We start from the raw sequence: 25237 nt of genomic DNA, 5'->3' as shown, positions 1-25237 counted from the left end.
CTTAGAGAGTCCAATAAAAAAAATCAGCAAAACCTAATTGTTTCTTGTGATTCCTCTGGTTGACCCATATTTCTAATTCAAAGACGTTATATTTTTACCACAGCTTTTCATATCGCTGCAAAATAAACTTCAAGACACAGCTGAGTTTTAAGTGGACTAACATAGATCTGCAGCAGAAGTATATTTTGAATACATATACCTAAATGGGAACATGCACATTTGTGTCCCCAAAACTTTCACACAAATTATAACAGTATATAAAAATAAATTCCCAGTTATGGCAAGATTCTACCCAAAATAACTTATGGAAGATAGATTACAACCACAGAAAGTACAAAGCCTTCACAGTAATATCACAGTGCTACTGATTTTGACAATGCAGAAATTGTACTGCACCACACATACAACAAAAAGGTAATAAACAAGAAAAGAGTTTTTTCTTTGAATGAGACAAAAGAGATATTCAGAAATATCTGGCTAAAACCATACATCAACATTCATCTTGGCCATGAACCCTAATTAAAAGCAGGCCTTTATGACAGAGGTTCCTACCCACTACCAGGCTCTCACACCACTCATGTCTACCACTATTCACTACCATCAGATGTTGTACTTCCCAAGCCCTCCCAAAGCTTTCATATCTCACCACAGAATTACCAGTGCTCAGTGTCTGCTCCCCACACTTCCCACCCTCCTGACACCACTGAGCACTCATCACATTTTCCATCTTTCTAAAGCACAGCATTTCCACAACCTCACCCCAAGCCATCACAGCCTCCCTGTTCTCCTGCCCCACACCCTCCCACACATCCCAGTGCCTTCCAGCACAGCACAGCACTCCCCATCCACAGCCCAAACCCAGCCTCCCTGCAACACCACTGACACTGACAAAGACTCTACCTGGCCACAAACCACCCAGAATGAAGGATTAAATTAAGGGTCACAAGCCTTGGCTACCCCCATGGACCACGGGATGCAACTCAAAAGGGCTGCCTAAAGGGACACATTTCCCTTCAACCTTAACAATAATTACTCAGACTTTGCTAAGCTTCAGTAAAAGGCCAAGTATGTGAAAACAAGAAACTCAAAAGACTGCGGCATTTTAACAAAAGAAAGTGCAAGTTCTTTTTTGAAACAGTGAAATTAAAAAAACAAAGAGGAAGGAGAGTAAAAGGCACTTTCTTTCAAAGAAAAAAATCCTAAAAACTATGCAAGACTTGCACCTCAGATATTACCATTATATTGGACTAAATATTTTAATAGTAGTTAGTAGTCAAATTAATCCCACAAGATTTGTAATTCAGCTAGTTAAAAGACAATATTATTTTATATATCCTGAGTATATAATGGGAGACCAAAATGGAAAGAAAAATTCTTTTCAAATATGAAAAAATACCGTATCTTAGAATGCTACAATTGATGTTTAAGTGCTTCAGTCAAACTGATACACTAAATAAATATATAAACCTTCCATTTGCAACACAGGATCTTCCAATTACAAAACGAAGCCATTGTCTAATAATTTTTTGATTACACAGTAGAAAAAGATCAGTAGTGACAAATATGCACAATAAACCTCAGGATGATCTGAATGTTTGATAGTTCAGCCCTCCCACAACCTATTTTTGGAAGCTGAAATCTGAATATTATTAAATCAAAGGAGAAACAGCTGGCAAGACACCATATACACCACCAACAACTATCTCCAAGACCAGTGGGATGCTCCTTGCTGCATCCTGAAGTGTGGAACTTCCCAAGCTAGCACAAGTACAAAAAACAACTTAGCATTATAACCTCATTCAAGAGGACTCTCTCATCATTCTTCATACAAACCAATAAAATACAGGGTGAATTAGTCACTACTGCAGCAGGATGCTTCCAGTACCTGAATAAGATTAGGTGGCTGTATATTGTACCACCTACAGCTTTCATAAAGGTCACAGGGCAAATAACTTTCTTCAGGATGTAAACTCGTAGTTCAAACGATACCTTATCATAGTGCAATGTCTTCCAAAAGCCAAATACATACCTGCTGCCTCTGAAGGCATTTCATACAAACATAAACCAAAAAGAAATTGCTTCACAAAGAAATTGTTGTCCAAAAGAACACAAGTTTTTAATACAGAATTTTCATGTTATTAATTATCTGTATCTAGAGAAGTCACATGGAAAAATGGAAAGTAGTAATAAGTACTGTTCCTGCCATTTCTCAATTTAAATCAGGAAGTAGACAGCAAGAACCATGGCAAAAAAACCAAAGAAACATCCAAAACTTTAAGTCAAACACCCGTGTGAGTCATGTGAGTGCAAGCTAAAAATGCCTGTAAAAGTAACTAAGAAGGACTCACCAAGTTCATTGAGACTCTGGGCAGCTTTTGTTATCTCTCTGCTTCCACCTTGCAGTTGTCCTTGAAGTCTCTTACTGAGATACAAGATGCGTATGATCCTACGCAGCAAGTCACAGGCAGCCTACAGGGAAATTGTAGCATTAGGGGATACCGTCAGTGTATTCAGATCACTTAATGCTGGGCCACTAATGTGGAAACAGGAAATATGTATGGGAATAAAACTAAAAACTTTTGAGCACTGAAATTCCTTTTTTCAGAATTTTTAACACAATTCTGTGTTATACAGATCAGTACTTTCCAAAGTTGGCAATTACATTCATGGCACTACTGAGATTATGCTGCCATTAGCTGTGCAAAAAACAAAGGAAACTCAGAACCCCATGACAGAGGCATGTTCTATTTCTAACTGGAAATGAGCTTTATTTGTTATTGTGCCTCTCTCCTCAGTATTCCTCACCTCTTAGTGCTTTAGTAAAATTAAGAAGTTGGCCTTGCCAACCAGATATTGATGAAAAAGAAGCAAAATGGCAGCACGTACTTCACAGCACATTAAAACTTAATGGCTAAATTGTTATTACAGATATTGACTCTGATGGTTGGAATATACATAAAAACTAACTCTCAGCAAAACTTTCATAAGGCCAGTCACTTTCATTTTCAGCCAACTGTGAGTTCACATTCTTTCATATGCTTATTAAATACATGGCACTCTTGGTTAAAAATGGAGGATGGATGTAATATGAAAATTTTTAGAAAACATATTTGTGTATGTTTCCATTAGCATCAAATTAGAAAAAAAGGCATTGCTGACAACTGGATCAAACACAGTAATTTCATAACTGTTCACTCAGCTGAGATCTTGAAACAGGTTTTCTCCTACACATTAAATAATAGAAACTGTAGGAGTTACATCGAGCATAGAGTTCCTCTAGGGCTGGACTGGGCCAGAGGGGTTAGGAGGTACATGCTGTGGGAACAGTAACATTCACGATTGGGCAACACCTAAACTAGAATTCAGAAATTTCACTCAGATTTTAGTACAGTCATAGGTTCAGTCCAACATCTGCAATCAGATTAACAAGAATGGTGAGAAATCTGGAATAAGGAAGACATAGTTGTTCTGTGCTGGTTTTCCTGGTACTGAAGGAAAAGTCTCCTGAAGTTTTAACCTTATGGATATAAAAATTAAATTAAAATTACTTTAAAAAATATTCAGTATCCAAAAGAATTTGAAGGTCTTTTTCATACTCAAGTTAATTTCTTGAAAACTGATGTCAAAGTGCAACAAGAAAACATACAGAAGTGAATCAATTTGACCAATATTCACAGCAGACTGTACAATTTGGTAGCCTTTTCCCTATGCCAGCAAAAACCAATGAAAATATAAATATTTAGAGTTTAATTTTGTTAAACATCCAGACAGAACAAAAAGGAAAAATTAGAAAATCCCCAATGAGGCAAATCAGCGAAAAGCCCAATTAATCTCACTGCTTTGGGCTCTCTACCACAGTCTGAAGTGCAAGTTTCCTGAGCCCTCTAAGACAACTTAACCACATGACTTCTATTACCATTAGTGAGAACTAAGTGGGGCTTATCCTACTTTGAGAGATTAATGTATTAATTTTTATTAATTCATTTCTTTAATTAGAAAAATCTTAATCCAAATATCACTTTCATATCTGTGAACTGAATTTCTGTAAGATGAATCAAAAATAGCTTTTTATATAGTGCACTGTGCTTCACCAAATAAGAGGACATAGTATTACTACTTTGCTTTCAAATTTAATTACTTTCTAATCCAATTGTGTACATCTGGCTAATATTTTTGCCTAGGAATTCAACTTCAGTTATTTTCTGACCATCTTTTACTTTACATGCTGTTGCTCATTATCTCCCATCCCAACAAACAGTCTCTTAACTACAAAACTAAGAGATTGGAAAAGTTACACTTAGATACAGAAACAAAAAAAACGTTTTAACTCATGGTCCTGTGAATTAGGAGAACAATCCAATGACACTGAAGATGCACTCTTAACTTCACAAGGATTACTACTGCAACGTGACCTTGACAAAGATCCTGTTTCACCCAAGTGTTTTCATTTATGTGACCTGTTCAACTTAATAAAAATCCCAGTCACTGTAAAAGAATGCAATATATGAGGACCATGTAACAGAAATAAAGAATTTTATCTAATAGTGGAGTTGTTCACAGATGCCAAATCCTCTAACCTGATGACCTACAAAACAGAAGCCTGAATAAATTCAGGAAAAATTCCTTCCTGAGTTGATACAGTATGCTTTTCTAAAGGAGGTGCTTTCAACCAAGAAGGAATTAATTCCACTTTCAAGCAAGAATTAATTTGGAAAAGGCCAGTGGCCCCAGTTAGTTCTGGTGCTGTAAGTGAAATTAAAAATAAAACACAACTTTTTGGGGGGTTACATGTTAGCTATCTCCTAAAATTTAAAACAACGTAACAATATAGACATTATTGCTACAATTTAAGACATCAAAAAGCCTCATACTTTTAAGCTCAAGTTAATTTTAAGAAATTAGTGACAGAAGACTTAATTATAAAGAGATGGACACTCCAAAATGTGCCAGTGTGTAGCTCACATGTGTAAGGTAATTGAATGCATATATTTTGTTGTTTATGAAGCCTGAAGAAGGAAGAGACAGTTCACTATTTTTAGACTACACTTACTATTTATTTACAGTAGGATCAGTATGAAATCTGGTACTGGTAAACATTTTGAAGAGAGAATAACTTTAAAATACAGAATTATTATTCTTTTAAAAATGTTTTAAACATTTGGCTCTCGTAAGTATTTTTAAACACCAAGATATCTGAAACTAAGAGACCATTGTAAAAATACTTAGTTAAACAGAGCTGCACAGAAAATATCCCTCTGAAGGACAAACTCTCTGTCTACACATTTCAGCTGTTAACTACTCCCATTTAGCTTGTGATTGACTACGGAAAAAGTCAGAAGAGAACAGTATGATTTGAAGCAGGAAGTGAGCTTTCTGTGCCTGCTGCTCCCTTGGGATGCCGTGAAGCTGTAACAGAAGAGCAAGACATAATACACAGAACCACACAGCAGAGATTAGGAATTCAGGACTAGATTTGAAGTTTTACAATCAACTTCCAGTGAGAATGTTTTACTATATTAAAAACAATTACAGACAGCAAAATCTAGCTTTATGTAAGTCAAATATTCCTTCAGCTTGTGAGCAGTCCCACAGCAATCAATGGCAAGGCACTAAAATGACACCATCCTGTGTACAAGAGGCCCTGAAACACCACACATTTCATCAAAACATACCTGTCAACACTACAGATTTTGATGGAAGGCAACCTCTTTTACCAGCTATCTTTTTCTACTTATTCTATAATTGTACATCAGCTGATAACATTACTAAGTTTGAAAATGTCCGAAGCCACAAGCCTTGTATTTGGGAGAAACCTCATGTCCTAAGCCCTGCCATGGCCAGGAAGCAAACTGTTGGCTGTGCTGTTCCCCCTCCATCCTCAACAGATGAGTCAGCCAGGTGAAGGACACCACAGCAGTGCATCTTGGGGAGGCAGGAGAGCTGAGATTCCCGACTGAGTCAGCTCTCCGTTAAGTGCAGCTTCATTTCATTGTTCAGGTGACCTGACCCCCAACTCCCAGCAGTGCAGTGCAACATAAAGCACTCGCTGTGTATCTACCAACACCAGGAAGGGACAGCAGCTGTCATGCTGAGGATGGACCCTCACACTGGCAGGGAAGCTGGAATCATCATTCCATGGACCCTCACACTGGCAGGGAAGCTGGAATCATCATTCCTCTTTATACACTGAGGTACCCATTCAAGTGAATTTGGATACTACAAAGGATAGACTTGCAGGCTCCCACCTACTCTGCACCTCTTTTTTCCAACTTACATCAAGAAAAGCCAGGTATTACAAATTCCCTGGCACAGCGTGAGTAATGCTGACCCTGGATGGATGCTGCTCTCATACCAAAGGAAAACCCAGGTAAATCTGCTACAGCCAAGAGAAGTAAAGAGCACTCAAAAAACATTTTCTAAGTTGAAGGACTCGTTCTTCTCAGAGATCTTTCTGCAGTTTCCCTTTGTGTAAGGGTAGGGCAGAAATGAACTTTATCTTTACCTCAAATTGCCACAACTTATTCCGCATATGAAACATCAGAGAACAGTAAAAGATCTGCACCTAACCTACCACATAGAAGTCACGGAACTTTTGCCCAGTGGCAAAAGCACCAATAGCTGGAACTGAAAACATCAGAAGTGGCCACACAAACTGGCTGAACAGAACATAAAGAGCCACTGAAAGCAATGGAGGAAATAACAGAGTTCTGCCAAGAGACTAGTGCAGCTGTTCAACCAGCCCCCAGACCAGAAACTGCCCAAGTCTGCAGCTTCATCTACTCTACAAAAGCAGTCACATGCAGATGGCAATCTACTTGAGTGTACATTCACAGTTCAAAATTCACCTACCAAAAGATAAGTTCCTAGTTCTCCAAAGCTAAGGTAACTTTGCAAAGACAAAAAGTTTAAACAGTAACTCATTTAACACTTGTGAGGTTGAAGTGATGTTGCTTTTTAAACCATAAACTTAACAGAATGTAGACACACAACTGCTGAAGATCTATGGAATAGATTTCAACTATTATAAAATTATCGATGGAAGTTTGAGACTTATCTCCCCATCATTGCAATAAGCTCTCTCCCACTGCTATCTTCTAATGGAGATCTACATTCTTCTGCAGACTCTATTTATATTTAAACAACAGGGACAACTTTGCACCTGGGCTTACAAAACTCCAGAACCACAAATGGCTCGAGTTGCAGCTTCATTATTTTGCAAGAATTAATTTCCAAACTCTTTACTGAACTGCAGCCAAGCATGCGTTAATTCAGTGGCAAAAAGCATCTTCTATACAACAGCACCGTAACACCAATTACCCAAGCAGTAATGAGAATTTAATTAATCTGTACTCAGATAACCTTTCCCTCTTCCCTCTGTCTGCCACTTAGGTAGTGCAAAGGTCAGTTTCCTACTTTGCAATACAAAACACTTCTCAGTAGCTCATGAAAAGACACAAAAATACTGATTTTCACTGAGAAATACTGACAATGAACTACAGGCTACTGGCATAGAAAATTACCACTCATGTCCAAAAACTGTGAAATAACACAGGTCTAAAAAGGGTTTTTTAAAATATATTTCTAATGCAACTTACTTGAAGTTTTGCTAGCTGAGCTGTACGAGATACTATTTTGTTGTAGGGGTCAACAATTTTGACTTTAATTCTAAAAATAAGAAGAGAAATTTATTTATAGCAGCATTATTAAATACCATTATAGAACATTAGAATTTCTACTTTTTAATAGCGTAAGGAATGGCATCATCAACTTCATACCTATCAACAGTACTTTGTAGAGCACCAATTCTAGTTTGCATCATTTGGAGGACACCTGCAAAATAAAGCAAATTTGTTACATGGAACACTCATCGATTACAGAAAGTTTTTCTTCAAATCCCAGTAACTACTACGGACTAACTTGGCATAACAAAAAAAAAACAAAACAGTTTCCCCCCTTTACAACAAAGCATTCATACAGGCTAAAACTGGTAAAATGAAGCATAGTAGGAAATAAACTGAGTAGGTAATAGGTTAGTTATTGAATATTATGGAAAATCTATTGGTAGAGAACATAAAGAAGAAATACACAGAAGAAATATCACTCCGAAATCCATCACCTGTGAAGTTTCAAACAACATTTAGAGGACGTTATTTTCTAGAAGAATGATGATCAGGACTGCAGTTCAAAGGCACATAACCTGGTACAAACACCTGAACATGATATACAAAAATGGCACAATCCATTCAACACTAGTTATTTAACACAGTGACTAGACAGTTCAGAGAAACTAATGGACAGAGGATTGAAAAGACAAAAACTTCTCCTTTAAGGTTGTCTTCCTGTGCATAACCATCTTTAGCAAAAGGAAGATATCAATGTCATCGTAAGGTCATCTCATTTAGATTACAAACAGAGCAAACTCTCCTAATCATGTTTATTTCAGATTAGTTTGCAAAGCAGCACAAGGAACGCCAACAAGCATGCTTGTTTTTTCTTGTTAAATTGCAAACAAAGTAGTCAAGAATAGCAGTAATTTTTGAAATACAGAATCAGCCTGCTAAAAATTTAATTAAGTTACACAAACCCAGGCCTATGAAATTATTTTTGTTCCAGGCATTGTTAGCATTCTCAAACTTACTACATTTTCATAAAGCCTTGTTTACAAGCACATCATCATTAAACCAGATAAAACTGCAGTACAATACAGGAAAATGGAAGACAAACAAAACTACTGCCAATAGTTACATTCAGGTTGTCCCACAGTGTGACTATATCTCACTTATTTTGTATAAATATGTAAACTTCCATCTTCTCGTATTTCAGAATTATTACCTTGACTTAGTGACAGACTCATGGGTTCTCTGGCATTTATGCACAGAATGGCCAGCATGCAATTCTCACAACTCAGAGGATGAAGATATGACATACAGTGAAAAGTGAGCAAAACAGGCTGCATTTTGTACTCTACGTTGCAGTGGGGGAAACGCCAGTGGCTGCATCTGTGGCTGTGATACTGCTGTTAAGCACACAGCAGGCCTCTTCTGAGAGGACAGAATAAGGAGGAGTGAAAAGGCAATCTACCTTCCCCATCAGCTGTGAAAGATACAGGATGATACCATTGAGCCTCTCTTGAGATAACAGGTAGCTCAAGATATCTCTTGAACTACCTACACACGGAAAAGAGTAGGTATTCGAGATCAGTGTACCATTAAAAAAGGCGACAGGCCTGACAAAGAAAGGACTCTCCGAGCTGGGTGTATCAATTTGAAACATTTAATGAGATTCACTTCCACATATCCAAATGACTATTCATGCTGTGAATTAGTTCCATGGTCTTCACTTGCTAACTTTCTTGATAAACATACCACGAGCTATGTGTTTCTAACTTCATAATTTAAAAAATCTCTTGGCATTCATCTTTTCTTTTTCTTCTTAACCTTGACTCAGTATTTCCTCTAAGACTGTAACCTTAAGTAAATGCAAAAATTTCAGCAAATTTCAGGTGAATTGGATTTTACTTTTACTTTGGGTTAGTAGGGTAAAACATGCATTATTTACCACACTTGCCTTAAGGAAATGTTTTCTAACCGAGTAGTTGTTTTTAAGTACATCATTCTTTCCTCAGAGCAATTTTAGGAAGGAATGCCTTCAGAAACAACCATAATTTCAGAAAACACAATTCCACTGAGCACAAATTGCTGAAGACTAGGAGGTCTTGATCAATCACAAGATTGACTACAGATTCCTATCTACTTCTTATTTGGAGAATGAACACATATTTCGGCCTTCTATATTTGATTCTCCAACTGTTCAACAAGTTACTCAAGAGCTACCATCACTGGATTAAATAGTAATTTCTTTAATTTTACAGCTATACGCAAATGCTGATAACCAAATTCTGTATCAGAGAATTTTTAAAGACTAAGGATATACTATAGTTGTCAGTAACCATAAACTCTGGTTATGCCAAAACCTGAAAGCAGATAAAGGATCAAAGATAAATTATTTAGGAAGTTACAGAATGGAAGGGGAACAGGGGATATGTTTGGAGCTGATAGTACATGCAGTTTAGCAATTCATACAGGTAAGTATCTGTCTACACAAAAAAAAGCACAAAACAAAACAAAACCACACGAAGTTCCCAGCAAGTGACAAAGAGCAGAATGGCAGGTTCAATGAGCTCCTGACATAAGAATATACTGCAATAATTTTCTATACAGATTCAGTGGTTCCTAAATTAAAATCCAGGTCTCAAACAGTGGAATAAAACAAAGGCATGTATTTAACTTAGTAGCTCTTTGCTAGGAAAAAATATCTCAACACAGTTGGGATTATGTGTTAATGACCCTTGGTTAAGATATGCAAACTATGCAACAAATATAGGAAAATATATTTAAAGGCCAAAAAAGGCTTGATAGCTAAAGTCCCCAAGAACTGACTATCAAAATACATTTCCCTATGAAGCAGCTACTCCAGATAAGTATCAGCCAAATCTTCTCTCTGAAGCTCCATCTACTGACATCAAAAAAATGTGCCACATGTTACTCCTCAGAAGACAGATCTGTAGCCTTAACATGAGGAACCAAAGTTGGCAATGAATGATGTTCCCTGCACAGATTCTAAAAGTGCTTCCTTCACACACAGTAAGAATACCCAATATAGTATAGTAGCATTTACCTTCCAGGGACTCAATTCCAGTTGCTTGGGCCAACAGATCTTCATGTCTTGCAACAACCTTAAAAATAGAAAATAGTCATTTACAGGGAAAAATGGGGATATAAAAGGAGTATTAAATATATTGTTATCATTCCTACACTAGACATTTAAGTATCACCACCCCTGCATTAGGCAGACACAAGAAAAAGCAGGTACATCCTCAAGATGAAGGGGTTTTCAGAACATATGGGTTTTAATTTATAAAAGCACCAAGCTCAGAATAAAAGTCAGTAACTGCAGCATTGCTCACAATTAAAGCCAGCAGAGCAATCCTATTTCAACACACCTTCAAATATAGTAATTGTAAATGTGAATTTATTAATCACACAACAATAAAGTATATTCACTATTTTTTTCTGACATTTAAAAATTAGTTCCCAAAGAACTTACCAATAGGGACGGGGGGGAGGGGGGGGGCAAACAGGTTTTGAAACTACACACAAACTTGTTGCAAGGTCCACTGTGAATTTGTGACTTCTGCTTAGAAATAGTCTTCTACCAGCCAAAACCCGAAAGCCTTTCTGAAGGTTTGCTAATATAGTTGTATTTGCCTTGCTAAAGGTAAGTCTTAGGGCTTAGGCTACTCTCCAGCACAGGCTGAAAAGTGCAAGCTCTCACTATCTCCTCACAATGTTGTCCCAAAACATGGGCCCAATGTTTCTGATAGTTGACATGATCATTTGGAGTGAGTCAGGGAACATTTTTACAAAGAAGAGAACAGAGAGAGGCTGCAGAGGTATGTATCTCAGTATACAGAGACAGAATGCAGAAACTAAAATAGGATTGTGGCTAGGAGTATTAAGTGTGGGCTTAACTGAGTTATCAGATTCACTACTAGTTTAGCTGCAAGTTGTACTTTTATTACTGCTTGCAGAGGACACTGGGCAATTTCAGAACATACAAGATCATAAGGTGAGTGTGTTTTTAATTACTTTATATCAATCACCCCAGAATAACAGGTGTTTTAAACTTACTTGTAAATGCAGCTCTTTATCCAACTGACTAATACCTTGGGCAAGTTTTGCCAGTTGCTCAGCTATCACAGCCTGATGGATAGACTGGGAAGTGTAAGCTTTCACATCGAAGTCTTCTCTGAAGAAGTCAGCATAACATTCTGAAAAAAAGATTTAATTTTATATTCATGCTTCAGAACAGTTAAATAGTTTTGGACCTAGACTGCAGTTATCTGACCTTCAGTTCCTCCAAATTAGTGCATGTTGTCTACATCACATACTACAGACATGAGGAAACACCACAATCAAGAGAAACAGGTTTGGAGCCTCTAAGTGGGGTTGAGGTTTGGGTTTGTGTTTTGTTGGTTTTTTTTTTAAATTATGATACTCATGTTCCTTTATACCCCACAACCCTGAGTGGAATACACTAAGAAGTATCCATACCTTCTTTTTCAAACTTTACAGCGTTAACCAGGGTGGGGCTGTTCAGCTTATACCAACAACCAGGCACACACCAGTCACCTGCAAATCACTGACACGTGGCACAAGGCACAACTTCACGAAATTATACCGGACTCTCATAAAGGTGCGAGTTTGCAAAACAATTAAAAAATACCACTGGAACAAGCAACACCTGAGTTCCCAGACAGCGACTACCAACTCCATCGAGCTCCCACTCCTCTCCTTCCAGAGCACCCTTTCCCCCTGGGAGCAGATCAAGCAACACCCGAGTTCCCAGACAGCGACTACCAACTCCACCGAGTTCCCTCTCCTCTCCCTTTCCTTCTTCCCCTCTCCCCTCCTCTCCTTCCAGAGCACCCTTTCCCCCTGGGAGCAGGCGAGCAGGGGCGCACCCTCCGCCGCGGCCTCCCCTGCCCTGCGCAAACTTCCCGCGGCTGCTCCGCCGGGGGTTCCCCGCCCGGCCCGCCCCGGGCTCCGCCCTCGCCGGGGCCCCTGGCGCGGTGCAGCCGCGCCCAGCGCTGCCCCCCCGAGCGTTCGTCTCACCATCCGCCCGCAGCTCGGCGAGCGCCGGGGCCGGGGCCGCCCCCGCCTCCTTCTCCATGCTGGCGGTGCCGGATCGCGCGCGTCACTCCCGCGGCGCGGCGCGCGGCGATGATGGAGAACGCGCGCGCCGGAGCGGGCGGGCGGCGGCACGTGGTGATCCCGGTGGGAGCGGTGGTCCCGGCGGCACGTGCTGATCCCGGCAGCACGTGGTGATCCCAGTAGGAGCGGTGATCCCGGCTGCGCGCGGTGGTCCCGGCTGCGCGCGGTGATCCCGGCGGCGCGCGGTGGTCCCGGGGGCACGCGGTGGTCCCGGCGGCACGCGGTGGTCCTGCCGGGAAGCGGCGTGGCCTTGGCTCCGACGGGAGGTCCTGGCACTGTGCGGGTGAGCGCGTCCCGCGGGAAGACGCACCGGGTGCTTTGCAGCACGGCCTGTGAGGAGTAACAGCGGCTGACATTTCAAACGCTGGTTGTTTTTCCAGATGCCAAGGGGACTGCTAATTATACATGATTGGTGACAGCACAGAAGCTAAAGAATGCCGGCTAAAAGATCCCATGGATTTGTTTCGTTCCGGGCAAGTAGTGAAAATATGTGCCCCCATGGTCCGCTATTCAAAGTAAGTAACTGCCGTGTCAACTTCTTCCAGTGTGTTTTCTCTGAGGAAGTTTATCTTGACTGTAAAAACAGGGATGATTACCTTTTTCTCCTTTAATTATTTAAGACAGAGGAAGACATGGAGCATGTTTTTATCGTATGATTATGCTTGGACATATGGAATGACCTGCCCAGAGGGGTGGTGGATTCACCATCCCTGGAGGTTTTTAAACTGAGATTGGACGTGGCACTGAGAGCCATGATCTGGTAAAGGGACTGGAGTTGGACCAAGTGTTGGACTTGATGATCTCGGAGGTCTTTTCCAACCCAATCGATTCTATGATTCTGTCCCCCGAGTACTGCATGTCACAACAGCATTTTAGAACAGCTAATCAGAAAAGTGCCTTTACAATTTACCTCTTAATTTTCATGTGTCTGCAGGTTGGCTTTCAGAACCTTGGTTAGGAAATACAGTTGTGATTTGTGCTACACACCAATGATAGTGGCAGCCGATTTTGTGAGATCTGCAAAAGCTAGAGACAGCGAATTCACAACAAACAAAGGTATTTTTTTTATAAACCATTGCCTTGTCAGAATGTTTTATGTGGTGATGAGCCAAATGGGCCAAGTGAATGAAGTCTGCCACACAACTTGACATCTGTTAACAATTTTGGTATATTGTGCCTTACTGATTGTGAAACCATAGGAAAATTCTAGGTGAGAATAAGAACAATCCAGTCATAGTGGGTCAAATAAAATAGTGGAAAAGCTTGAAGTAAAAGCCTTGCACCCATGGAGCTAGCTGCTCACTTATTCCTCCTCCATCCTCCCAGCAGCACATCCTCCCCAGAGAACAGGAAGAGCAAACAGGAGAAATAATCTTGGGTCAAGATAAACACAGCTTAATATGTGAAGAAAAGAAAGGAAAAAATTACAGGTAATGCAAAGGCAGTCACTTCCTACCAACAGACCAATGCCCAGCCAGTCTCCAAAGCAACAGCCACACTGGAACACAAATTGCACGTCCCAACCCACTTTCTTCTTCGCTTTCCACTCCAGTTTGGTTGCCAGCCTTGATGTTATACAGTGTGGAATATTCCTGGTACCAGTTTGGGTCAGCTGTCATAGCTGTGTCCACTACAAACTTCTTGCCTGCCCCAGACTGTTTGCTGGGGGCAGGAGGAGTCAGAGTGAGGAAAGGAGAAAGTTTTGACACTGCAAGTACTCTGCAGGAATCACCAAAATGTTGTGAATTATCAACAGTGGTCATGTTGCAAAATTCAAACTGCAGCACCACATAGGCTGCTACAAACAAACTTGAAATAAATTTTAACATTATCTCCATGCCAGCCAGACCAGGTACAAGGTGATGGTAAGATTCTTTCCCCAGCAATTGTTTTGGCTGTGTTTTAGTTACAAACATTTAACCCATTGCTGGGAAATATTTTCTGGTCTCTAGCAAAATCAATAGTGTTGCTGAAGGTGAAAAAATTAATAGTCCAGGCATTGATACAGTGGAATCAAGGATTTATAAAAGAAACAGGGTTTCATATTAGCTGGAGTGGAAAGTGGAAGGGACTGTTGGTAGACAACTTGAGATTCTGAGAGCAAGAAGGACAGAGAGACCAGGAAATTAAAGCATGGCTGAGGTCAGTGTGGAGAAGCAAGGCTTCAGGCATGGGAATGACACATAACTGGAAAACATATAAAAATAAGGAGTATAATGAGTTGCACAGTATCATGGCTGTAAAGCAAAGAGAAAGTGGTATGAAATACATAGGAACAGGTGGCAAGAATGATAGAGATCTGCTGGCATGAAGTGTCTGCAGTAGAACAGTGTCACAAGGAACGCACAAGCATAAGTTTCAACTGGAGGAATGAAGAGCACTGTTAATGTGCTAGTGAAATCAGCATGTAGGATCTATGCAGTGTGACGATCTAGTCAGACCACAGAATCTGTGGTTTCGTAAGTGTAGGAGAAGTACATTGCACTATTTGAAATGCACTGACTACTATGGTGCATTATTCAAATAGAGCAGTTACAGAGAAAAGTCACATTGGGAAATGCAGGTAGATGCTCTTATTGGTAGAATTCTGCTTCAAAGCGAGCCTGAATAATTCGTTGTGTGTCAAAATGAATAAGAACGTAACTGACAGTATATATGGCTCAAAGCTCCACAGTAACTAGTGTGTCCCCTTTGAATTTGCTTACACTTCTGATCTACTCGAAGTCCAGTGGCATTGAAGTTCCACATGTTAGAAAGGTAGTATCTTCTGAGGGGTGCAGGGACAGGGAAAGGAAGTTCTTTATGCTGTAACTTTTCTGTCTGATAACAAGAGGTACGAAATAAAATGTTTTAGTGTTGTAAACAACATCTTTTCCCTTCTCACTTCTTTCATACTTGCCTTAATTTTGTAAGCCTAAAACATTCTGCCTCATTCTTTGCCCAAATTATAGTATTTCTATTATTAGCATTTATACGTTTTGTGTGGTTTTATGTTTAACTTGATGGCTGTTTGGGGATTTTGTCTTCTAATTAGTGAAACATGTTTGCAATTTCTGTTTTTCATTTTCTTCTGCATTGATGTGTGTTGTGTATTTCTCAGAGATAGATACTCTGTGTCTGCTGCTAAAACAATCATAGGGCTAGACAGTATTTTTATTACTTAATGCTCAATGAAAAAGTCTAAGAGCATTGGATTATTCTAAAACATTAGCTATAACAATGTAAATCTCTTCAGCTAGAGCAGTGTACTTTTTTGAAAATATGCATGGGATTTTTTTTGCTTGATGGATTTTTAGGTAACCTCTACAATGTCTCAGCTTGATTGAGGCACTGACTCTGTCTGGCCTTTCTGATTTAAGCTGCACTCTAAAAAAATCTTGAGAAGCACTTGCAGTCTCTTCAGTGCTAGAAGTGCACTTGCTTTGTGCATTTGTTGGATCATCTCTTTCCATCAGTGCTCAGATATCCCCCTTCTTAACTGAAGCAATTGTTTATATGGAGAGTGCTAAGGCTGCTTGAGATATTTTTAGATGCCTTTAATGTAATGCAGTAGCTGTAAAACAGGAGAGCGTGTTCCAAATGACCATCTGGCTCTCTGCAGGGGCTTAGTAAATCACAAGTAGTTCAGCAGATCCAAGCTGAGGAGCACTGACACTTTGGTTTCTCACTGGAGACAAAGCTGCTAAAGCTGCCTCTGCGCATGTGTTCATTCCAGCTCTGCATATCACACTGGGTATAAAATCCAGCCATGCTGGCACAGAATAGGAAAAAGATAAGCTGGGATGAGGAAGGGCAGAGCTTGTGGGTGGTTTAGCTCCTTTTTGAGGGGTTGGTTCTGTAAGCAGATTTCCCACCTGACAGGAGACACCACCATGTCAGCACAGTAAACAGGCAGCAGGCAAGAGGGGGCAGGCTAGGAGGGCAAGCAGGAAGGCTACTGAAATGTAGAGAATACTGAGCTTCATAGATAGTCTTTGTGGAAGATAGGCAACTGACTGGTTTCAGTCAGAAAAAGTGTATGTTGAGCCAGCAACTGTGTAGGGCACATATACTTGTCTGAACTCCCACCTCTTTTAATAGATACTAATTTAGTAACCCCTGGTAAGCTACCATTCAAAATTTAGAATTTGTTCTTTTTATTTTCTGGGAACTTTTAAATCTCTAAATATCTTGTCACTGGAGCAGGTGATCATCCACTGATCGTTCAGTTTGCTGCTAAAGAAGCACAGGTTTTGTGTGATGCTGCTCGTATCATCTGTCCGTTTGCTGATGGAATAGACCTAAACTGTGGCTGCCCTCAGAGGTAAAGTTTTGAAAAAGATGGGTAAAGATGATGAAATAATTCAAGACTAATTTTGGTAGTAATTTCTGTCTTAACCTAAAAATAGACCTCAAGAGAGAAACAGCTTTTTAACCTGTCAGAGATGTCTGTGTGGCAAGACACTGTTCTTAGTGTTCTGAGATGCCTGTCACCATGGTGAGACTGGGAAAGGCAGATGTATTTGCCAACTTGCCTTTTTTCATTTCTGAGATATTGAGTGTTGGTTCAGAAGTGAAGTGTCCATCTCTTCTCAAGAGCTGTTAAATATGCATTACCAAAAAGAGCTTTGCTGCAAATAATTTGGAGAGTGTTTTGAGAAATGATTTGGCAATTCAAAAATAATGAGGCAAGTCCCTGATGTCTCAAATTTCTGCAAGTGAAGGATAGTCTCTAAAATAAAATTATACAGGTTATATTATTCAGGAAGTGCTGAAAACAGTTTCTTCCATCTTTTGCTAGATTTATAAGTATAGTAAATTAGTGATATACTTCTCACTTGAATTGATAAAGATTTTGTCTTAACAGTGAAACAGAGTAGTAATGCACAAATGAAGATTCTTGCTAACTGGTTCAATTGAGAACCATCTATTACATGTTTGTCAGGCAGTCTTTTTCTAAATTAAGATGTGAAAAATAAGATAGGAATAATAAAAGATAATATTATGGTGCAAATACTCAATATGTCTGTTCTAATTAGGTTGTCTTGACTTAAAATTATAGTATTTGAGAAAATTCTTTTCTGTAGAGATCTAAGACTGGGGAATGGAAGTGTATTTTTTTCCCCTAACCTAACTACAGTTAAATATGCTAGACTGTAAGTTCCTTTTAGGCCAAAAATATATGCTTACTTTGGAATCTCTTGGTTTTTCTGCATATTAGTTTCAAAATAACAAAAGTTTATGCACTTTATCTGACTTTATAAGAAAAACTGTTTAAGGAAAAAAGTGTTGCCCTTAACTGGAAGCAAAGGTTACTTCCTGCCAATCAAAATAGTGTTTTGCAGTTGAGAGAGAATAGAGCATTACTTAAATAATATCCTCACTTGCACTTCAAAAATCTTCCTTTTCAATCCAAAGTCATTATCTGTTTACAAGAAATCCATGACCCAGTGGAAGGAGAAACATCAAACTATTTATATTCTGTATGCTCTAACCCGTTGTTGATTAAATTTTAATTTATTTTCCTTGTGAGTCCATTTTGTGAACAGAAAATTTAACTGAAAAAGATAAGTAACTTGTCCAAAGCTTTAAAGCACGGTGCAGACAGAACCAGGATCTTCATACTGGTATCAAACTGCAAACAAATAATTGATCTACAGCCAGTACTATCTCTGCTCAACCGCATGTTCTGAAGGTCCTAAGGAATGAAATTGGTGTATTTGATGAAAGTGATCTGCATTTTTTCAAGTGTAGAATACAAATGTTCTTTTTCTTTTAAAGATGGGCCATGGCAGAAGGTTATGGTGCCTGCTTAATAAATAAACCAGAGCTTGTTAAAGATATGGTGAGACATGTACGGAATCAGATCGACAACCCTAAATTTTCAGTATCTATTAAAATAAGGTAGGTGTAACCTTAGTGCTGTCTGTGGTATAAGGAAGAATCCTTTTTTTTATAGAAACAATTTAGTGTAAAAGTTACAATATTCTGTTAATGTAGTATTACACATTATAATAATTTCCTTACATGTGAGTATCTGGGGCAAGTAATCCCAAACTTAAATAGCAGAACCAGCACAGTCTTTGACAACTTCCCCAGATAACATACTGTATACTAGAGTTTTCTTGCAGTCCAAGCAACATGGAAGTACAAGTTAAAAGATAAGGGGTTCTGTAAAAGAAAAGCAATGCATAGTCTGTATCATCACAAAGATTTACTTTGTGAGCTATTGGCAGCCAGAGCCACAGTTGCTGTTGGCTATAAAGGGGTGGGTAACAAAACTGGGAACTGTTCCCACAGCTGCTGCAAGGAATACATTCTGCTTCCCTTCATCAGTTTCTAAACTTCTGTAGACTTCTTTGGCATTGCTTTGTATGCAGCCCAGAGAAGAGAAGGCTCCAAGGAGATCTTAGAGATCTTAGAGCATTTTCCAGTACCTAAAGGGGGCTACAAGACAGCTGGAGAGGGACTTGGTACAAAAACATGTAGTGATAGGACAAGGGGAAATGGCATCAAACTGAAAGAGGGGGGTTTAGAATAGGTATTAGGAAGAAATTCTTTACTGTGAGGGTGTGAGGCACTGGAACAGGTTGCCCAGAGAAGCTGTGGATGCCCCATCCCTTGAAGTGTTCAAGGCCAGGCTGAATGGGGCTCTGAGGGATCTGGTCTAGTGGAAGGTGTGCCTGACCAAGGCAGTGCAGTTGGAAATACGTGGTCTTTAAGTTCCAACCCAAACCATTCTATGACTCTGTGGCCATTCCATGATTCACTATTTAACCACATATCTTATATGGCTTTTGCATATTTGTCAGTTAAGTTTCAACTGTTTCCAGTCCTTCTGGAAAGGGGAACTATTATAAGCTGGATTTTTTTTCCACGGAATATGCAAAATTGTGGTGTTTATTTTAGAATTTTTGGATACCCTTGCTCCATCTCTATTAAATTTACTATGTATATTACAGAGATGTTATATAAATTACATAGCTGTTTCCATACATTAAACTCAAATTTCTTAATAAATGACAACAAACACTGTCTTCCAACATTAATATTGTCTTTATACTGTTATTTATACAAATGTGTGGTAACTTCTCCTTATGGAGGAGGGCTTTTTATATAGTCCAGCTAACTTCCTGCTTTTCTTGGAATTTTAGGATCCATGAGGACTTAAAAAGAACAGTTGACCTGTGTCAAAAAGCTGAAGCAGCTGGAGTTTCATGGATTACAGTACATGGGAGAAGTACAGAAGAAAGGCATCAGCCTGTACATTATGATGCAATTAAAACAATTAAACAAGGCATGTCTATACCTGTTGTGGCTAATGGAGACGTTAAAACTTTAAAAGATGCTGAAAATGTTCATCATTTGACAGAAGCAGATGGTAAGAAAACATACTCTGTTTTCTAAGTAAACTTACAAATCAGATATCTATTTATTTTGGCTGTAAGTAGGACATGATTTGAGTGATTTTCACTCTTTGGGAGGACAAATGAAAGAGGATGTTTTAGATGTCTTATAAACCCACAAACAGAATCATTTGTAATCATCAGCACTAGAGCACTGCTATTCAAAGCCACAAATAACGATTTCCAAAGCAAATTACAAGAGCTCTTTGCTTAATTATGCTATCTCATCACTCAGTAGTGGAGTTCAGGGGGACCTTCAGACACTCATTCTGTCTCTTTATGGATCTGATCATCTTTTAAAGAACTGTAAGCTTCCCCTGGGAAATCTCTACTTCCTGAACATGGAAGCAAGCAGATTTCTTGCAGTAAGAACACAGTGGAAAAAGAAATACTGTTAAGCCAGATACTTAGCAGTTAAGATGGTTAGCTTCAAGGGCAGTGAGGCATTGCACTCTCATTGAGTGGAAAAATATGTGGATTTTTTGCAGGATTGCCCTGCAATTATTTAGTCACAACAGATTCCTGCAACTGTGTGTCCTTTGAAGACAATATGGAAATTTGTTATGTGTTTTGAAGAAGTGATCTGTATCTACATACTTTGCTTCTTTCAGCTAGAGACCAACAGGACAAAGAGCAGTAGCAGAAGGAGAAGTTCATGTAGAAGGTTTCTGCTGACACTGTCGCTGTTTATTAGCAACAACAAAAATAGTTGAACCAAACTACGGTGCCACTTCCCCAAAAAACAAAGCAGGAAGGAAATGCATAGCACAAAAAATGTTCTCAGAGTCCAGCTGGCATTCTTCAATAGCAAAAATATAAAGCATTAAGTTTTTTTCTGTCATGTACAATGGCAAAAGAAATTTTTCATTTTTGATTTTTCTATTTTTTAAGAAAATACTAAGTGACTATATGTTGACATTGCAGGAAGATAGAATCCCTTAATCACAGAAAAATTATAGAAGTTATCCAGCAACATGGGATTACAATTGGCTTGTTCAAAAATATGTACTACAGATCGAGAGTCCTGAAATTTACTTAATTGAGCCACTGAACTCTTACTGAAAGAAGGATTCTAGGTCAGTGAACAGACTTGAGTTGCACAAAAAACCAACTGAATTTAGCATATTGGTGTCTTTCCATCATAATTTCATGTTATAAGGGCAGGCTTGTATGTGTGTAGCAAATAAAAACAAAATACTATTCAAGAGCGGTTTCAAAAATAGGGAAGAAAAGGCTGTATGTCCTGTGTTTCGTTTCAAAATTCCTGGAATGTGGAAGGTGTTGATAAGTGTTGTAGATTCTCTGATGCCTGCCTTTTTAAATGGATTTCTCTGATACAGCTGCAATACTAATGCCAGTTGTCCTCCAGTTACTTGTCTGCAACTTTGGGTGGTTGTCCTAAGGGATGCTATACCAAATCTACAGGAAGATTTAACATAAAATTTGAACTAGAATATAACTCGCTGCTTTAATTTCCATTTTGAAGGTATAATGGTGGCTAGAGGACTCTTGGCAAATCCAGCTATGTTTGCAGGATATGAAGAGACACCTTTTAAGTGCATCCAGGACTGGGTTGACATTGCTCTTGAGCACGGAACTCCTTTTACATGTTTCCACCACCACTTAATGTACATGATGGAACGGATAACTTCAAAACAAGAAAAAAAAGTTTTTAATGTTTTATCAAGTACCTCAGCAGTACTAGATTACCTGAATGACCATTATGGTGTGTGATAAATTAAATCTTTTATGTGAACTTGTATTTTGCAATTGTTGATACGTGTTAAAAGTTTTAATTGGATTCGTACTTTTTAGTCACATTTATCTGTTGTATAAGTATTTTCAAAACAGCATAACATCATTAGGATGATACTTTATATTTTTAGTATTTTTATGTCTTCATTTTTCCCTCTAAAAAATATTCCAGATTCCACAAATCTGAAGTTCTATTTACCATGCACTACTACACCGAGGGTAGATTATTGTAAGGCTCCAGTAATTTAAATTTTCACCAGACAATTGCTTACAGCAGCATTATTGGAAACTAGGGCCTTTCTTACATGAAACCTCCTAAAATCAGAAGGACTACTTACAAATAATGCCAGTAATTTCAGACCAAAAGAATACAAAGTGAGCAATTACAGAAGTTTCTGCTTTACTGACATAAGCTGAATTTTGAGTAGATTTGCAAACTTAGACTGTGAGGCCTTGAAGCTCAGCACACTATCCTCTTTGAAATTACATGCCCTTTTTGCAGGCTAAAACTTTCTAAACTTACTTAGACCTTAGAAAAATTCCATACTTCATATAGTAGAAGAAATAAGGAATAGATAAACAGTAATGAAAAGAAGGAAAAAGTAAAATGAAGAGATGGTTTAAACTTAAGTACAAACTTAGCTGAATCTAAAGTACAAGACTTGAAAGTTCAGTCTAACAGAATTCAGTTTTGTTTATCTACTGTATAGTAATGGTCTACAAGACTAAATCCCTATCACCTACCAGACCAGAACTTTTTAGGTCAAAGAAAAGCTGACAGATTCTCTCAGTAGGGCTCTTGAAGTCCTTTCTGCCCACTGGCGTTTTGCTTATCAAAGCGTGACAGCCACTTGGCTTTGAATCATTGTATAGGAGTGACATAGTGAAAACTAGAACAGGATGACACCAGCTGCATTTGCTCTGCAAGGGAAGTTTCACAAAACTGTAGTACAATTATTTGTAATCAAATAATTTGTTTTCTATATATGTTTACACGGAAATTTATACCAAAAAATGCCTATTTTCTGACTGTGCTTGTTCTATGAATATACTTGTGAATAGTTCCAAATTTTCTAAATAAATTACTTGGTTTTGTATACAATTGTAATTTTTTTTTTATTATGCAACAATCTAGAGGAGGGAAGGTTGCTTTTGATGCTATTCCCCAAATATTTTGATAGTTTAAGTATCTTAAATTCTCACAGTTTTTTTAGTGCAGTGGCATAATATATGGGATCATTTTGGATCATGAATATGTCTGATTTAGACATATGAATAAAAGTTTGAAAGGCATGACCCGAGTCATCAAGTCTTAGTTCACTATTTAAGACAGCAAAGTTACATAACTCCTCTGATGTGATCACCTTCCTGATGTGTTAACAAATGGAAGACTACAGACATACCTTGCTATCCTAGCCTAGTTGAGACAATCTCTGCAGCTTTTTTGTTGTGATAGTGTCTCCATTCCTTCAGACAACTATTTTTTCACTCTTCTGGATTGTGATGTTTTCTTGACGTTAGATAAGCACAACTTTGTATAGCATTCCAAGTAAACTCCCAGCAGTATCTTCTTCTGGTAATGCTTCTCCTAATGCTTCACTTCTCCTCATATTCATCATGTAAATTACGAGTTTTCAGTTTTACAGCAAAAGTTCTTACTTCCCAACTGCACGACTTTGTATTTTGTACTGTCGAATTTCCAGTCTCAAGTTCATCAAGTTACTGTGCAACTCAGTTCTCAGTTCTGAAAATGCTTCCAGCCTTCTGCTGCAAAATTAAAAAGTGAAACTATACAACTGAATTGTAGAGGAGGATTTGTGAAAGTATTAACTAAGCCCTTTGTTACCATTTTCTTAAGATTTTTATGATGTTGGCTACCAACTGTTACATGCTGCAAACTGTCCTATTGGGCACAAGGAGCAGAAAAGAAAAATGTATTGTAATCAACACAAATTAAAGGCTTGCGCTTTTTTCCCCTCTAGTAGTGGGAAAATTGAATTTTAGAGGACTTGAAATACCTTGACCTATTTAGGAACTGAATACTTGATGATTGTGAAGACAGCAGTTGTTGAACCTGTGTGAGATCAATCACAGACATTTCTGCCTGAAGTACAAGACCTAGGTTGCTGTTAATGTTGGTAATAATTAAGGAGTGCTTGATCTGGCCTTTTATGCATCATAAAAGTCAACGGATTTTTATCATCCCTTTTTGAGGGTGAAATGAATTGTAAGCCTTCCCTTGTGAATTTTGTGTGCATCTGAACACGCTTCACTGTGTTGCCACAGAATAAACTGCAAAATTGAAGTCTTGAGCCATACTCGGAACAAAAATACTGTTCAAATATACATAAATTGCTAAAGATGGGAGTTAGTTATTTAATTCCCAATGTTGTTTTAGAATATGGTCATATTTCTCATTATAAACCATATGAACATGGAAAAATTCTAATTTCCAGGTTAAAGCCACTAGATGTATTCCTTCCCTGTATGTGTTACTTGTAACATCTCCAGGTGTTCAGTCTTTCTAATTTTTGAATTTTTAAAAATTGTTCTTGCAAGTAACCTAAGATACATAGCATTGTTTCCTATTTTAGGTCATTTGCCTCCTGTAACTGATCCCACTCTTTATGTTAAGCCACCCTGCACAACAATGCCATATTCTCATAATACTTTTACTTTTTTGCAACTTTAACCCTACTGCAATAACATGAGCTCCCTCAGGCAGTCTATGCAATCCCATTTTCTGTATTCTCTATTTTTAAATTTTGTAAGGCACTTCTCTGTCTAGAGCTGATGGTTGAGCAAAAGCCGTGTGTGATGATGAAACAGCCATCATACAAGCCAAAATAGAACAGTATAAGTTTAAACTTTTCCATTGTTTCAGCAGTGAGTAAGATTTCAGTCCTCTAACCAGATGCTAATACACAGGCATTTCCTATTTCTGCTTCTGAACACTTTGTCACTTCACTGGTGTGAGAGGAAGGTATTCCTTATAATTTTAATGTTTTAAAGTGTTAATGTTTTAAAGTTTCTGAGTTTTTTTCCCTAAAGCAGCCAGCCATTATATATATTGTATGGTATCATATTTATCACACAGCAGTTCATTCTATGATAGGCGGCCTTAGATTATTAACACAGACTTCTACAACTTCAGCTAGAATTCCTTTCAGGAGTGGCAGAATTCCTTCCAGAAGACCTCCTCAAGAAAAGGGAGGTCTCACACATGTTTGCCGGGGGCTTCTCTCTGTTCCTCGGATCTCATTCCAGCTTGGTGGGGAACACACATCAGCTGCAGTGGAAGTGCACAGCAATCACTGCAGAGTG

General features: G+C 38.6%; 2 protein-coding genes across 3 annotated transcripts in view; one reads left to right on the top strand and one right to left on the bottom strand.

Annotated features, from left to right (window-relative positions):
- Positions 1-12768, bottom strand: part of COG5 (component of oligomeric golgi complex 5) — a 179434-nt gene extending 166666 nt beyond the window's left edge. The window contains exons 1-6 of the mRNA XM_071552623.1: positions 12675-12768; positions 11691-11830; positions 10678-10735; positions 7776-7830; positions 7596-7665; positions 2349-2469 (exon numbers count right to left, since the gene is read on the bottom strand). Of these exons, the coding sequence (XP_071408724.1) occupies positions 2349-2469; positions 7596-7665; positions 7776-7830; positions 10678-10735; positions 11691-11830; positions 12675-12732 (502 nt within the window). The 5' untranslated portion in view covers positions 12733-12768. The remainder of the gene's footprint in view (positions 1-2348; positions 2470-7595; positions 7666-7775; positions 7831-10677; positions 10736-11690; positions 11831-12674) is intronic.
- An 11-nt stretch (positions 12769-12779) lies between these two features.
- Positions 12780-23766, top strand: DUS4L (dihydrouridine synthase 4 like). Of its 2 annotated transcripts, none has more exons than XM_071552630.1 (7): positions 12780-13056; positions 13154-13288; positions 13708-13829; positions 16956-17076; positions 18534-18656; positions 19907-20133; positions 21645-23766. In XM_071552630.1, the coding sequence occupies exons 2-7, from the start codon at positions 13179-13181 to the stop codon at positions 21890-21892; spliced, it is 951 nt and encodes a 316-aa protein (XP_071408731.1). In that variant the 5' UTR covers positions 12780-13056; positions 13154-13178; the 3' UTR covers positions 21893-23766. The 2 variants fall into 2 exon arrangements, with proteins under 2 accessions (XP_071408731.1, XP_071408732.1); XM_071552631.1 differs by having other exon boundaries at positions 16959-17076; positions 21645-23765.
- The last annotated feature ends 1471 nt before the right edge of the window (positions 23767-25237 follow it).

The sequence above is a fragment of the Pithys albifrons genome, chromosome 3, assembly GCF_047495875.1.
Source record: "Pithys albifrons albifrons isolate INPA30051 chromosome 3, PitAlb_v1, whole genome shotgun sequence".
NCBI lineage: Eukaryota > Metazoa > Chordata > Aves > Passeriformes > Thamnophilidae > Pithys > Pithys albifrons.
Note: the sequence above shows the minus strand (reverse complement) of the source record. Positions and strands in the feature narration are given on the sequence as shown.